The sequence below is a fragment of the Colobus angolensis genome, unplaced genomic scaffold (genome assembly GCF_000951035.1).
Source record: "Colobus angolensis palliatus isolate OR3802 unplaced genomic scaffold, Cang.pa_1.0 Scaffold77, whole genome shotgun sequence".
NCBI classification, from domain to species: domain Eukaryota; kingdom Metazoa; phylum Chordata; class Mammalia; order Primates; family Cercopithecidae; genus Colobus; species Colobus angolensis.
This window is the reverse complement of record NW_012121487.1, coordinates 2,178,108-2,193,189: the sequence shown is the minus strand read 5'-3', so window position 1 is coordinate 2,193,189 and position 15,082 is coordinate 2,178,108. Positions and strand designations below refer to the sequence as shown.

Sequence of the window (15,082 nt, the reverse complement as noted above, 5' to 3'; positions counted from 1 at the left end):
GAGCCTAGGAGGTTGAGGCTACAGTGAACCGTGATCATACCACTACCTTCCAGCCTGAACAACACAGTGAGACCCTGTCTCAAAAAAAAAAAAAAGAAAGAAAGAAGATCCAGGGATGGAGAGAAGGGCGAGTGATTCCTTTGTTGGTTTCTGCCTTACTTCTGGGGTCCATCTGTTTTTCTTGTGCCTTACAGCTCGACAGAACAATTGGCCCCCTCTACCTTCTTTTTGTCCAGTTCAGCCCTGCTTTTTCCAGGACATCTCCATGGAGATCCCCCAAGAATTTCAGAAGACTGTATCCACCATGTACTACCTCTGGATGTGTGAGTAGTGAGAAGCCTTTTGGAGGAAGTTACAGGTAGATCTCTTAACTGCCCTGGGGTCCGCTCACCAAGAACCAAACACTTCACCTCTATTTAGAACTCACCAGCCTGCTAGCAAATGTTCTTGTCCTCTCCCCACTTTTTATTGTCCCTATGCATGAAGATATTTTGAATTCTTTAGATGTCTTTGGGCTGGGCATGGTGGTTCATGCCTGTAATCCCAGCATTTTGGGAAGCCAAGGTGGGTGGATCACCTGAGGTCAGAAGTTTGAGACCAGCCTGACCAACATGGAGAAACCCTATCTACTAAAAATACAAAATTACCCTTGCGTGGTGGTGCATGCCTGTAATCCTAGCTACTCGGGAGGCTGAGGCAGGAGAATCACTTGAACCGGGGAAGTGGATGTTGCAGTGAGCCGAGGTCATGCTATTGCACTCCAGCCTGGGCAACAAAAGCAAAACTCCATCTCAAAAAAAAAAAAAAAGGCCAGGCGTGGTGGCTCACACCTGTAATCCCAGCACTTTGGGAGGCCGAGGTGGGCAGATCACAAGATCAGGAGATTGAGACCATCGTGGTTAACACGGTGAAACCCCGTCTCTATTAAAAATACAAAAAATTAGCTGGGCATGGTGGTGGGTGCCTGTAGTCCCAGCTACTGGGGAGGCTGAGGCAGCAGAATGGCGTGAACCTGGGAGGCGGAGCTTGCAGTAAGCTGAGATTGCACCACTGCACTCCAGCCTGGGTGACAGAGTGAGGCTCCATCTCAAGAAAAAAAACAAAAAAAGTCTTTGCAAGGGGATCACACATTATTTAGATTTGCTTTCTCCATCTCCCCGTTGAGGATTCCATGAAGGCAGCAGTTGCCTTCCTTTCTTTGCTCCGCCATGTTTGATGAATTAGTTACAGGGTGAGCATAGATGAGAAGGAGTCTTCATTGCATTCCAGAAGGACTCCTCATCCTGTCCCTCTGCCCCTTAGGCAGCACCCTGGCTCTTCTCCTGAACTTCCTCGCCTGCCTGGCCAGCTTCTGTGTGGAAACCAACAATGGCGCAGGCTTTGGGCTTTCTATCCTCTGGGTCCTCCTTTTCACGCCCTGTTCCTTTGTCTGCTGGTACCGCCCCATGTATAAGGCTTTCCGGTAAGTGTGTTAGTGGTGGGAGAATGATGGAGACCTGGGATGGGCCCCACATCTGCCCATCCTTCAGTTCTAACTCTTCTCCCACCCTCCCCATTTTTTTCCTCTTTGTAGGAGTGACAGTTCATTCAATTTCTTCGTTTTCTTCTTCATTTTCTTCGTCCAGGATGTGCTCTTTGTCCTCCAGGCCATTGGTATCCCAGGTTGGGGATTCAGGTTTGTGAGGCTGTCATCCACCCTCACCTTTCCCTCTAGACCAAGCCAGCACTGGGTGCTGAGATAGGAGTTGTTCAGAAAAAGGAAATGTGGTTTTAATCCTTGGGAGGTACTAGTTTAATGAGATATAAGACATACTTCCAGGATAGAGCGCAGACAGCACTCTTGACTCATACAGACTGAAGGGAAGAATGCTGCATTTGGCTAATCCGAGGCGGCCTCCTGGAGGAGACACAGAACCATGGTTGAAAGGAGGAAGAAGAATCCCCAGACGAGTGCCTGGAAGAGCTTGGAGAGCTCAGGGCTAATGGTTCAGAAACTGGAATTAAACTATGAAGAGAGTAGATATAGTTTGGGATTGTGGTGCTTGGAATACTGCCAGATTGACAGGGGAGCCACTACTGATGGGAAGGGTAGGAACGGGATATTGGTGGCATAACCAGTGGAGAAGCTGAGGAGACCCACTTCACTGGCACCTCCTTCCCCTCCTTACAGCGGCTGGATCTCTGCTCTGGTGGTGCTGAAGGCCAACACAGCAGTAGCCGTGCTCATGCTGCTGGTCGCCCTGCTCTTCACTGGCATTGCTGTGCTAGGAATTGTCATGCTGAAACGGGTAAGGGCTGTGTTGAAGGTGGGGCTGGGAGGGTGAGATCATGGGTCTCCAGGGGCCTGGGTGGAACATTCAGGAGCAACCAGCACAGGTCAGGCTGCTGGGTGGTTCTCAGCTAATGGAGCTCTGGGGTGTGTGTTTTTGTGTGTGTGTGTATATGCTGGGCAGCAGGCTGCTGAGTGGTAGTGAGGCTGTTAGGCTGGGGTGGGGAACCAGTGGCTGGAATGTGCTGCAATGTCTTTGTCCTCTACTTGCAGATCCACTCCTTATACCGCCGCACAGGTGCCAGCTTTCAGAAGGCCCAGCAAGAATTTGCTGCTGGTGTCTTCTCCAACCCTGCGGTGCGAACCGCAGCTGCCAATGCAGCCGCTGGGGCTGCTGAAAATGCCTTCCGGGCCCCGTGACCCCTGACTGGGATGCCCTGACCCTGCCACTTGAGGGAGCTGACTTAGCTCCCATCCCTAAGGTCTCTGGGACTTGGAGAGACATCAGTACCTGATGGCTCCTCCGTAGTGCTCCCAATCCTATGGCCATGACTGCTGAACCTGACAGGCGTGTGGGGGAGTCCACTGTGACCTAGTCCCCCCATCAGGCCACACTGCTGCCACCTCTCACACGCCCCAACCCAGCTTCCCTTTGCTGTGCCACAGCTGTTGCTTCGGTTATTTAAATAAAAAGAAAGTGGAACTGTAACTGACATCCCCGTTTCCTGAATCTTCATTGGGAATTAGGCCTTATGAAAGAGAAAGGAGAGTGTGGAGTGAGGTGGGAAGGTCGGACCCGGCTTTAGTGTAAACTGGGAGATAGGAGGGGCAGGGCGGTGGAGCCCAGGTGGCTGGCGCAGGAAGGAGGTGGGAAGTCCAAGGAAACGCGAAACCGGGAGACGCCAGGGAGCCCTGCTCCCCACCCCTCTCCATTAATGACGGGGAAGAGCCACCGCCTCTGCCGGGAATGCCAAGGAATACGCGGGCCTGGAGCCTGAAAAGCTGGGTGGGGCTCAAGTGGACGCCCAAAGAATCATTAGCAGCCTAGCCAGGGTCCAGAGAGAGGAAGGGACTGGTGGAGTGCTCATTCGAAGGGCAGATCCGACTGCCTAGCCCTGCCGCGGGATCCCCCAACCCCGACCCCCGACAGGGTCTCAGTCCCGAACTACAACTCCCGGGGTGCACCGCGCCGGCCCTCACCGCCACGCCCCTCCATCCCGCACCATCCCCATGCCCATCCCCCTCTAGTCCCGGACCTGCGGCAGCCGGAGCTCAGGGAGCGGAGCGTGGTGGGGAGGCGAGCGGGACAGGCGACACAGGAGACAGCGGCGCCGCGGCCTCTCCCCACCAGGCGGCCCCGGATCCCACTGGACACCCTGAGGGCACACCGACCGCGCCTCTAGAGTCACCCCACGCCGACCCCTCCCCTCTTCTCTAGACTTCTTTCCATCCTTCCCACTTTTACCCTCCCCATCCCTCCCTGGGCTCTGGGCCGCCACCCCCTCCTCACTCCTGGACCGGCCCTTCTCGGTGCCCCTCTTTCCTAGGGAGATGCGATGAGCCGGTGCCCCCGCGTCCTCATCGTCGCCCCGGGCACGGTGCCCGTCCAGTGCCCGTGGTGGGGAGGGAGCACTCCGCGGCCCCTCTGTGACGCCCCTCCCTTGGCTTCCCCCACAGCTGGCGTCCCTCGGCCATGCCCCAGGGGACCCAGCCAGGGGGTGGGCTGTAGAGCGAGGGGGGTGGAGAGGAGAAAGGACGGGGCCTTGGGCACCTCTGAGATGCTCCCAAGTGCCAGGGAGGGCCGAGCGAGGCGCAGGCAACCGGGCAGCAGGCATGATGCCCTCGCCTAGTGACTCCAGCCGCTCGCTGACCAGCCGGCCCAGCACCAGGGGCCTTACCCACCTCCGCCTCCACCGACCCTGGCTGCAGGCCCTGCTTACGCTGGGGCTGGTCCAGGTGCTCCTGGGCATCCTGGTGGTCACCTTCAGCATGGTGGCCTCTTCCGTCACCACCACTGAGAGCATCAAGAGGTCCTGCCCGTCTTGGGCTGGGTTCTCGGTGAGTTGGGTGCACAGTTGTTGGGTGGGGGATGCTCCTCGGGCCCCACCCTCCACACCAGCTGCAAGTCCACATCCTTGCCTCTCCTCCCTCTCCTGGTCCTCTGCCTCCTTACAGGGCTGGGTGCATCCTGTGGTGAGGGGCTCACTCAGGAGCCTCCCCTGCCAGGCTGAGCCTGTGCCCACTCTGTCCCCAGCTGGCGTTCTCCGGGGTGGTTGGCATTGTGTCCTGGAAGCGGCCATTCACTCTAGTGGTAGGTGCCAGGGTCCAGTGCCCACTGGGAGGCAGGTGCCCAGCACCCAAGAGGAAGCCCATTTATGCCCTCAAGAAGGGAACTGGCTCCCCAGCTGGTGCCAGCCGGGTGGGCACGAAGTGTCTGTGAAGGAGGGGGACTCTGTACGTGGCAGAGGAGTAGTCATGAGGGTCCCAGCCCTGAGTCTGCACCCTGTTTTCCCCAGATTTCCTTCTTCTCCTTGCTTTCGGTGCTCTGTGTCATGCTTAGCATGGCTGGCTCTGTACTGTCCTGTAAGAATGCTCAACTGGCCCGAGACTTCCAACAGTGCTCTCTGGTGAGATTTGAGGAGGGAGAGCTGGAAAGAACTGGCCTGGGGAGGTGCACAGGACACCTGAGTTTGTCCTGACTCAGGCTGCCTCACCCTCCCTGCTCCACTCAGGAAGGAAAGGTCTGTGTGTGCTGTCCCTCTGTTCCCCTCCTCCGGCCCTGTCCAGAGTCGGGGCAGGAACTGAAAGTTGCCCCTAACTCCACCTGTGATGAAGCCCGAGGGGCCCTCAAGGTGAGCTTGCACCCCACAAACATCCTCCTGGTTCTCACTCTTGCCTCCCTTCCTGGGGTACTCACAGGCCCATAATGTATGGGACTTGGCCCTCTCCTGATTCCTCTCCTCCTTTCCCTTCCCCAGAACCTGCTCTTCAGCGTCTGTGGGCTTACCATTTGTGCCGCTATAATCTGTACCCTCTCTGCTATTGTCTGCTGCATCCAAATCTTCTCCCTGGACCTCGTGCATACGGTGAGAGGGGAGCGGGGGCCAGGGACACGCAGGTATGGTGGGGGCAGGGGTGTGTGCTGAGACTTGCCTGAGGGAACAATGGCTACAGATCTGGCTTTTGAGCACCAGGGGCTATGGGTTATCTATTATCCTCGTCTATTGGAGGAATGGATGTTTAATGGGGAGGATGAGAAGGGGAGATGGCAGGGAGTGACTTAAGTATGTGATGCCCATATGGGACCAGGAGAGGGGGCTTTAGAGAATGGGACTGGATGGTGGGGTAGAGTCAAGAAAGTCCTAGGCTGGGCACGGTGGCTCATTCCTGTAATCCCAGCATTTTGAGAGGCCGAGGCAGGCAGATAACCTGAGGCCAGGAGTTCAAGACCCGCCTGAGCAACGTGGCAAAACCCTGTCTCTATTAAAAATGCAAAAATTGGGCCGGGCATGGTGGCTCACGCTTATAACCCCAGCACTTTGGGAGGCTGAGGCAGGCAGATCACCTGAGATCAGGAGAATGAGCTAACATGGTTATCTTGGCTAACACGGTGAAACCCCATCTCTATTAAAAACACAAAACATTAGCTGGGCGTGGTGGCACGCACCTGTAGTCCCAGCTACACCCCTGCCCCCACCATACCTGCGTGGCCCTGGCCCCTGCAGGCTGGGAGGCTGAGGCAGGAGAATGGCATGAACATGGGAGGCGGAGCTTGCAGTGAGCTGAGATAGTGCCACTGCACTCCAGCCTGGGTGACAGAGCGAGACACCGTCTCAAAAAACAAACAAACAAAATATAAAAATTAGCCAAGTGTGGTGGCAGGCGCCTGTAATCCCACCTACTTGGGAGACCGAGGCAGGAAAATTGCTTGAACCTGGGAAGCAGAGGCTGGAGTGAGCTGAGATGGTACCACTGCACTCCAACTTGGGTGACAAGAGCAAGACTCCATCTCAAAAAAAAAAAAAATTAGGCTGGGCTTGGTGGCTCATGCCTGTAATCCCAGCACTTTGGGAGGCCAAGGCAGGAGGATCACCAGATATCAGGAGTTCGACACCAGCCTGGCCAACATGGCGAAACCTTGTCTCTACTAAAAATACAAAAATGAGCCGGGCGTGGTGGCGGGCGCCTGTAATCCCAGCTATTTGGAAGACTGAGACTGGAGAATTGCTTGAACCTGGGAGGCAGAGGTTGCAGTGAGCTGAGATCGAGCCATTGTACTCCAGCCTGGATGACAAGAGCAAAACTTCGTCTCAAAATAATAATAATAATAATTAGCTGGGCATGGTTGCATACCCTTATAATTCCAGCTACTCGGGAGGCTGAGGCATAGGAATCGCTTGAACCTGGGAGGTAGGGGTTGCAGGGAGCTGAGATCATGCCACTGCACTCCAGCAACAGGGTCAGACTCTGTCTCAAAAATAAAAAAAAGAAGGTCCTAGATGGAGGTGAGCCTAAAGGGTGGACATTCCTGTGAAGACACAGTGGGTGGAGCTTCTGGATGGAGGTGGGGCCATAAAGAAGAGGAATTTGTGGGTGGGCAAGGCCAGAGCTAGAGGTACAGGGTGAGTGTGGGGTTAAGGAGAGCTGATTTGGGGTGAGGGAGGAGCCAGAACTAGAGCTTCTCTCAGGGGATAGGGCCAGAAAAAATAATGTAGATGAGAGAGGAGTTTGGGGGCCTAGGAGGAGCTGTATTCCTAGCATCCAGACTTGCTGACCTGCTTGCTTTCCCAGCAGCTGGCCCCTGAGCGGTCAGTCTCAGGCCCACTGGGACCTCTGGGCTGCACATCTCCGCCCCCAGCCCCTCTCCTACACACCATGCTGGACCTGGAGGAATTTGTCCCGCCTGTGCCCCCACCACCCTACTATCCCCCAGAGTACACTTGCAGCTCAGAAACAGATGCACAGAGGTAAGGCCTGGTGGGGTCTTGCTGGGAGAGCTAAGGAAGGGGACTGGGGCTGGGCCTGGATTGCTGGAGAGAGGGATCTTTGTGGAGTGGGAGTTATTTCTCCTACATTGACCCTCTTCCTCATCTGCCAGCATCACGTACAATGGCTCCATGGACAGCCCAGTGCCCTTGTACCCTACCGATTGCCCCCCTTCTTATGAGGCGGTCATGGGACTACGAGGAGACAGCCAGGTGAGAGCACAGCACGGCTTGGGGCGGGCTGGGGAGCTGGGGTCTAGCCTGGAAAGCTGAACAGGCTATAGCCTCTGGATACAGATAGTAACAGTGGTCAAGGTCTTTACAGCACCAGCATCCCACTGTCACCTTTGATCTTCCCTAGAGCCTGGTGAGGTGGGTGGGTTAGAAGCTATCGTTTCTGCCATACAGACGTGGAAACTGAGACTGCACAATTAAGTGACTTATACACAGTGACAAGGCTAGTCTGGAACCTGAGCCACCAGAGCTCTGTCTAGCACGTGGGGGTGTTCAGTGTGTAGGGCTGAACCCTTGATCCTGTGTCTTCTGCAGGCCACTCTCTTTGACCCTCAGCTTCACGATGGCTCCTGCATCTGTGAGCGAGTGGCCTCCATTGTAGATGGTGAGCAGGGCGTAAGGAGGGGTGGACAAGGGTGGTGCTGCCAGGGATAGCTGGGGTGGGTAGGGACAATAGAAGGGGAAAACAAGGCGGAGTTGGTGGTTTGGGGACAGAGGAGGGCTGTGGCAACTTGGAACCCTGGACTTGTTTGTCTCCTGTGAGATAAAGCTGGAGGCACAGTGGCCCCTAGAGGCTGGGCTTGGGAAAACAGCAACTGCCTGGGCAGGGCCCAGCCAGGCTGGTGCTACACAGCGCCCCCTGCCGCCCACAGTGTCCATGGACAGCGGGTCTCTGGTGCTGTCAGCCATTGGTGACCTCCCTGGGGGCTCTAGCCCGTCGGAGGACTCGTGCCTGCTGGAGCTGCAGGGCTCCGTGCGCTCCGTGGACTACGTGCTCTTCCGCTCCATCCAGCGCAGCCGTGCCGGCTACTGCCTCAGCCTGGACTGTGGCCTGCGGGGCCCCTTCGAGGAAAGCCCCCTGCCACGGCGCCCCCCACGGGCCGCCCGCTCCTATTCCTGCTCTGCCCCTGAAGCTCCACCCTCACTGGGTGCCCCCACAGCTGCCCGCAGCTGCCACCGGTTGGAGGGCTGGCCGCCCTGGGTGGGACCCTGCTTCCCAGAGCTGAGGAGGCGGGTCCCCCGGGGAGGGGGCCGCCCACCCGCAGCCCCGCCCACCCGAGCCCCTACTCGTCGCTTCAGCGATAGCTCAGGTTCCCTCACCCCCCCGGGGCACCGGCCTCCTCATCCGGCATCCCCACCACCGCTGCTGCTGCCTCGGTCCCACAGCGACCCAGGCATCACCACCTCCAGTGACACTGGTGAGCCCCCTCCCCCACTGCCCAGGCTCAGGAGATGGTAGGCACTGGGAGTTAGGTGGCCAGTGATGCCCACCAGGATTGGGGCACTGTTGAGGTCCCTGAGGAGAAAGAAAGGGCGAGTTCACTCCTCTGGTAGACACTTCTCGGGTACTCACCTCCTAGGGACAGAACATCCATACCATGATCTCGGCTCACTGCAACCGTGTTTCCCGGGTTCAAGTGACTCTCCTGCCTCAGCCTCCCGAGTAGCTGGGACTACAGGCGTGCGCCACCACGACTGGCTAATTTTTGTATTTTTTAGTAGAGACAGGGTTTCACCGTTTTGGCCAGGCTGGTCTTGAACTCCTGACCTCAAGTGATCTACCCACCTCAGCCTCCCAAAAGGATATGTTTTTTGAAACCAGTTCCACAGCTCTCAGCTTGGTCCACTTATCTGTCCTCCCCAAGCTTCAGCCCCCACTTGTAAAACATGTATAATAATAGTACTTCAGTGGCTCACACCTGTAATCCCAGCACTGTGGGAAGCTGAGGTGGGTGGATCACCTGAGGTTGGGAGTTCCAGACCAGCCTGGCTAACATGGTGAAACCCTATCTCTACTAAAAATACAAAAATTAGCCGAGTGGTGGAGCACACCTATAATCCCAGCTACTAAGAGAGGCTAACGCAGGAGAATCGCTTGAACCTGGAAGACGGAGGTTGCAATGAGCCAAGATCGTGCCACTGCACTCCAGCCTGGGTGACAGAGACACACTCCATCTCAAACAAACAAACAAAAAACATGTATAATAGTAGTACTTCAGCCATAGGCATCATACTCAAAGATGCTGAGAAAGGAGATAGTGGCCAGGCGTGGCTGTTCACACCTGTAATCCCAGCACTTGGAGAGGCCAAGGCAGGTGGATCACCTGAGGTCAGGAGTTCGAGACCAATCTGGCCAACATGGCGAAACCCCCATCTCTACTAAAAATTCAAAAATTAGCTGGGCCTGGTGGTGGATGCCTGTAATCCCAGCTACTAGGGAGGCGGAGGGTGCAGTGAGCCAAGATTGCGCCACTGCACTCTTGCTTGGGCAACAGAGTGAGACTCCATCTCAAAAACAGTAAGAAAGGAGATAGTACTGGGGTACACTCAGCACTACGCGCCAGGTGCCGAACACCACCACTGCAGTCCCTGTTGTGGTGGATCATACCATCTAGTTGGTGGCTAATATGGACAGAGATGCTGGCCCTTTGATTGAGGATGGAGCATGGGAGCTGTGAAAGCTCCTCTGGGTTTGAGTTCCCACGGGAGGGTGGGTGTGTCCACAGAACACTCCCACTCACTTCCTGTCTCCTTTTCTCCTCCTCAGCTGACTTCAGGGACCTTTATACCAAAGTGCTTGAGGAAGAAGCTGCTTCTGTTTCCTCTGCAGATACAGGTCAGCCATGTGGTTTTTACCCCAGGGGTGGGGGATTGGGCATGGCTGCCCGGCCCCCTCTCCACCCCACAATACCACTCTCTTATCTCTGTCTCTCTGCAGGGCTCTGCTCTGAAGCCTGCCTCTTCCGCCTAGCCCGCTGCCCTTCCCCCAAGTTGCTACGTGCCCGGTCAGCTGAGAAACGGCGCCCTGTGCCCACCTTCCAAAAAGTTCCCCTGCCCTCGGGCCCTGCACCTGCCCACTCCCTGGGGGACCTCAAGAGCAGCTGGCCAGGTCGGGGCCTGGTCACTCGTTTCCTCCAGATATCCAGGAAAGCCCCAGACCCCAGTGGGACTGGAGCTCATGGACATAAGCAGGTGGGAATTCGGGGAGCCAGGAAAGATGTTTGGGAAAGCACGGAGCTTCAGGTTGGGCCTTACTGATGATGCCCTTTCTCGTGTCCCTGTCCAGATGCCCCGGAGCCTGTGGGGCCGGCGTGGCCGAGAGAGCCTCCACCTTCGCAGCTGCGGAGATCTGAGCTCTGGCTCTTCCCTGCGGCGTCTCCTGTCTGGCCGCAGGCTGGAGCGTGGTACCCGCCCCCACAGCCTCAGTCTCAACGGGGGCAGCCGGGAGACTGGGCTCTGACCTGGGCTTCTGGTCACACTGAACACATCCAGATGAATGCTGGGGCCACAGGCACCAGCTGGTTGGGACCAGCAGCCCCCAGCATCCTCTTGCACTGGCTGGCACAAAAAGAAACCTGCTGTATACCTCCCAAAGTGTCCCTTTCCCTCCTACCTCTGGGGTCTCTTGCTGCTTGCCTCTGCTGCTCTGGACTGGGAGAGCTTTTGTCCTGTGCTGCATGGGTATTTGGGCTGTGGGGGAGATGCCCCTGCTTATAGCACTGGAGGAGGAAAACAAATTCTTGTTCCCCCAGCATGAGAGTGGCTCTTTCTCATTTGCAAGGGCACTATGGTCAGGGCAAAGGCATGGCCCAGGTGTTTAAGTACAGGGGGACGTGTGCCTATGCAATGGGGTGGTAAGGCAGGCATAAAGAGTCCAAAAAATCTAGGTGGCCTCTCAGCTCTGCCACCTCTAGCTGCATGACCTTGGGCAAGCTATGTAACTCCAATTTCCTGATCCATTAAAGATTGTGAAGGTAGAATGTTTGTAAAGCTCTGAACAGTATGTAAGCCTTCAATAAATTTCAATTTTCCCCTTCTTTTCTTGATCATTCTTTATCACCAGTGAAATTTGTTCTAGTGTCTCTCATATTTAAGAAAACTCTTTCGGGGCTGGGTATGGTGGCTCATGCCTATAATCCCAGCACTTTGGGAGGCCGAGGCAAGAGGATCGCTTGAGCCTAGGAATTCAAGACCAGCCTGGGCAACATAGTGAGACTCTGTCTCTACACAAAACAGAAAAAATTAGCCAGGCATGGTGGGACATGTCTGTAGTCCCAACTACTCGGGAGGCTGAGGTGAGAGGATCACTTGAACTTGGGAAGTCCAGGCTGCAGTAAGCTGTGATTGAGCCACTGCACTACAGCCTGGGCAACAGAGCAAGACCATGTCTCAGAAAAAAAAAAAAGAAAAAAGAAACTTTCAAGACACTCTTTCCAACCACTAATTGTAACTCTGCTCCTTTTCACAGCAATAGGTTTTCCTTTTCTTCCCTCCACTCTTAAACATCCATTCTCTCCTCACCCACCCCCATCAGACTCCTTCCCCTATCTTTCCCCAGCCACTGCTCTGACCAAACTTTCCAGTGACCAAAATGGTGTCAGACCCAGTGACCATATCTGTGCCTGCATCTCACTTGACCTCGAGGCAGCAATTAATACCCATAATCGGTATCTTCTTGGATTTGTCCCTTTGAAAAGCGAAATACTGGCTTTTATACTTTCTCTTGCTGAGCTGGTTAACATTGGAGGGCCCCAGGGCCCTCACCTAAGCCCTCTTTCCTACCTCCACTCTTTCTGTAGGTGGTCCTCACTATTAATGTCCATGGCTTTAAATACCATCTTTCTATGTGTTAATGCATAACTCCAGCCTTGACCTCTCATGAGCGCCATCCAACTCAGCGTATCTGCTTGGATGTCTAATGGGCATTTGAGATTCAACATGGCCACAACTGAACTCTTGATTCCACCCCAGCATCTGTTATTTTTCCACTGTTCCCATCTCAATGGTACCTCCATTACCCACTTGCACATTCTAAAAGCTCAGGAACCATGGTGACTTATTTTCCCACATCCAACACAACCAATCCTATCCTGAATTCATCCATGTCGCACCACCTCCCCAGCTAGGTAGCTCCAGCCACCCCCTCTCCACAACCTCTGAATCAGTCTTTCACTTTTCCCAGCAATCCATTCTCCACTCAGCAAAATGATAAAGCATGTCATATCAACGCTCTGCCTCAATTTAATGGCTTCCCATTGTATTTAGAATCATCTCCAAACTCCCACAGACTACGGTCAGCTACAATCTGGCCCACCTTCTATTCCAGCCAAATTTCCTCACAGCACAAGGATGTTTGCACATGCTGTTTTTCAAGCATGAAACCTTATCTGCCCTATATAAGCCCCTATATCTGGTGCTGTCATCTAATGTCAGGTTTTAGCTCCATTCTTACGATTTCAGTAAGCACCCAATCCCCATCCCAGTCATTCTATCACATAGCCATGTTTTTTTGTTTGGTTTTGTCTTTTTTTGAAACAGAGTCTTGCTCTGTTACCCAGGCTGGAGTGCAGTGGTGTGATTTGGGCTCACTGCAACGTTCCACCTCCTGGGTTCAAGCAATTCTCCTGACTCAGCCTCCCGAGTAGCTGAGATTACAGGCACCCGTCCCCATGCCCCCCAGCTAAGTTTTGTATTTTTAGTAGAGATAGAGTCTCACCATGTTGGCCAGGATGGTCTCAAACTCCTGACCTCAAGTAATCCGCCTGCCTCGGTCTCCCAAAGTGCTGGGATTACAGGTGTGACCCACCGCGCCTGGCCACATAGTCATGGTTTGAGCATGTATCACTATCTAACATTATTATTTTTTGTTTATATATTTGTGTCGTCCCATAGAACGTTAAGGTCCCAAGATCAGGGACTTGCTCATTGCACTGGCTCTAACACTCAGTATGTCCTCAACAAACACTCGTTAAGATACTAACGTGGCAGGGTGGGGCCTTGTAAACAGCTTCAGGACCCTGTGCTTGTAGGAGCAACGTGGTGCCCTACAAGGAAGACAAGGAGGATGCAGGAGCACTGCCCAGAGATGGCGTCAGGCTGCAAGACTTCTTGAATAATTCACCATGATAACAACCCAGCCTCAGGAAGGGCTGGGGCACAGCCAGGACGAAATATTAGGTAGGAGGCGGCGGACACTGGGATTCCCACGGGGCAGCTTCTGGGCATTGGACGTTCCCTAACCTGAGGCTCTCTAAAGAGGAAGGTTAGGAATCCTCTGAACTTCGGTGGGCTGAACTCACTTTGGGAATTCAATCGTCCCTCGCCACCACACGTCTGCTGGCAAGAAAACGCCGACACGCATGTGTAGTTTTCGCGTTCGGGGCCCGCTCCCTTTCCAAATACGCTTGCGCCCCATCTGGGCTACGGCTGGCCAGCGAGAGTTGTCCGTCTTCAACTTGACCAATGAGACTTGTGAAAGAGCTCTGAGTCCCGCCTCTGGACGAGAGACCGTCTCTTTTCCAAGTGAGGCCCCGCCCCGCCTCCCCAGGGCTGCTTTTCTCGCGGCTGCGGGTGGTGGGGCTGCATCCTGGCTTCCGCGTTTTACTGCGCGCGGCCCCAGTCTCCAGTCCCGCCCACGCGCCTTTGCAGCCTGTGGTGGGATTTCCTTTTGCCTCCGGTTGGGGCTGCTGTTTCTCTTCGCCGACGGTAGGCGTAATGAATATTTCGACCTTTGGATCTTAGCTGTCCACTCCCTGCGTTCCCACTTAACCTTTTTCACCATTATTATTTATTATTATTATTATTTTTTTTTTTTACGGAGTCTCCCTGTGTCGCCCAGGCTGGAGTGCAACGGCGCCTTCTTGGCTCACTGCAACTCCACCTCCCAGGTTCAAGCCATTCTCCTACCTCAGCCTCTCAAGTACGTGGGATTACAGGCACCCGCCACCACCCACGGCTACTTTTTTGTATCTTTTGGTAGAGACGGGGTTTCACCATGTTGGTCAGGCTGGTCTCCAGTTCCTGACCTCGTGATCCGCCCGCCTCGGCCTCCCAGAGTGGTGTGATTATAGGCGTGAGCCACCGCGCCCAGCCAACCATCATTATTATTTTTAACAGTAAGGATGGTCAAATTTTACTAATGAAGAAGAGATTATAAAATCTGCAAGTCCTTATATCCACTTGCTTTTTGAGGGGTGGAGTGGGAAGAAGGTTATATAATTCATGTATTCTTCAGACATGTGACAAACATTCACGGAGCGCGGCGACGAGCGCCGGGGTTGGGATGCACACTGGAGCTGCAGATGGGTGCCAGGATGTACTGGTCGCTACCCTGCCTGCTGACGATCAGGCCATTGTTTTTGATGAACTGGGCGCTATAACTGTCATTAAGCTATTTGTACAATTAATCACAACAGTGATAAGAGCGACAAAGGAGCTACTTGGGAGTCCAAGTCGGGAGGACCGCTTGAGGCCCAGATTTCAAGATCAGCCTGAGCGATAGAGCAAGACACTGTCTCAAAAAAGGCGCGGCGAGGGGGGTGGTAGTGACAAAGATGTGAAGGCCAAGAGTTTGTGTTACAGGAGGTGTGGGGTTGGGGCCGCCTGGGGCGAGGTTCTTAGAGAAAGTTACATCCAGGCTGAATTCTGAAAAATAAATGTTAACTAGGCTAAGTGGTGGGGAAGAGTGGGGTGTGCTGAAGGAAGGGATGAAAAACCTGGCAAGTCCATGGCAGGAGTAATTGGATGCTGGTATCCCTCCACACTCGCCTTCTACAGTCTGATTTCTTTTTTTTTTTCTTTTTTTTTTTTTTTT

The 15,082-nt window shown here is 54.4% G+C and overlaps 3 protein-coding genes across 10 annotated transcripts in view; all 3 read left to right on the top strand.

Moving 5' to 3' along the window:
- The window catches only part of SCAMP3 (secretory carrier membrane protein 3), a 6,874-nt gene extending 3,890 nt beyond the window's left edge, over positions 1-2,984 (top strand). For 2 of the 3 annotated variants that reach the window (XM_011928330.1, XM_011928328.1), the window contains 5 exons: positions 195-323; positions 1,303-1,462; positions 1,574-1,675; positions 2,171-2,288; positions 2,543-2,984. In XM_011928330.1, the coding sequence (XP_011783720.1) occupies positions 195-323; positions 1,303-1,462; positions 1,574-1,675; positions 2,171-2,288; positions 2,543-2,689 (656 nt within the window). In that variant the 3' untranslated portion in view covers positions 2,690-2,984. The remainder of the gene's footprint in view (positions 1-194; positions 324-1,302; positions 1,463-1,573; positions 1,676-2,170; positions 2,289-2,542) is intronic. The other variant, XM_011928329.1, reaches the window with a different exon arrangement.
- A 509-nt stretch (positions 2,985-3,493) lies between these two features.
- FAM189B (family with sequence similarity 189, member B) lies at positions 3,494-11,318 on the top strand. Of its 4 annotated transcripts, none has more exons than XM_011928319.1 (12): positions 3,494-4,327; positions 4,524-4,580; positions 4,786-4,896; positions 5,002-5,121; positions 5,248-5,355; positions 7,064-7,236; positions 7,368-7,467; positions 7,804-7,873; positions 8,142-8,687; positions 10,037-10,105; positions 10,208-10,461; positions 10,556-11,318. In XM_011928319.1, exons 1-12 carry the CDS (start codon positions 4,103-4,105, stop codon positions 10,727-10,729), a joined length of 2,007 nt encoding a protein of 668 aa, XP_011783709.1. In that variant the 5' UTR covers positions 3,494-4,102; the 3' UTR covers positions 10,730-11,318. The 4 variants fall into 4 exon arrangements, with proteins under 4 accessions (XP_011783709.1, XP_011783708.1, XP_011783710.1 ...); XM_011928318.1 differs by having other exon boundaries at positions 7,061-7,236; XM_011928320.1 differs by lacking the exon at positions 4,524-4,580 and having other exon boundaries at positions 7,061-7,236.
- A 2,371-nt stretch (positions 11,319-13,689) lies between these two features.
- The window catches only part of GBA (glucosidase, beta, acid), a 42,508-nt gene continuing 41,115 nt past the window's right edge, over positions 13,690-15,082 (top strand). For 2 of the 3 annotated variants that reach the window (XM_011928312.1, XM_011928310.1), the window contains exon 1: positions 13,696-13,974. The gene's annotated coding sequence lies outside the window, so the exon portion shown is untranslated. Of the gene's footprint in view, positions 13,975-15,082 lie in introns of all 3 variants that reach the window. The other variant, XM_011928311.1, reaches the window with a different exon arrangement.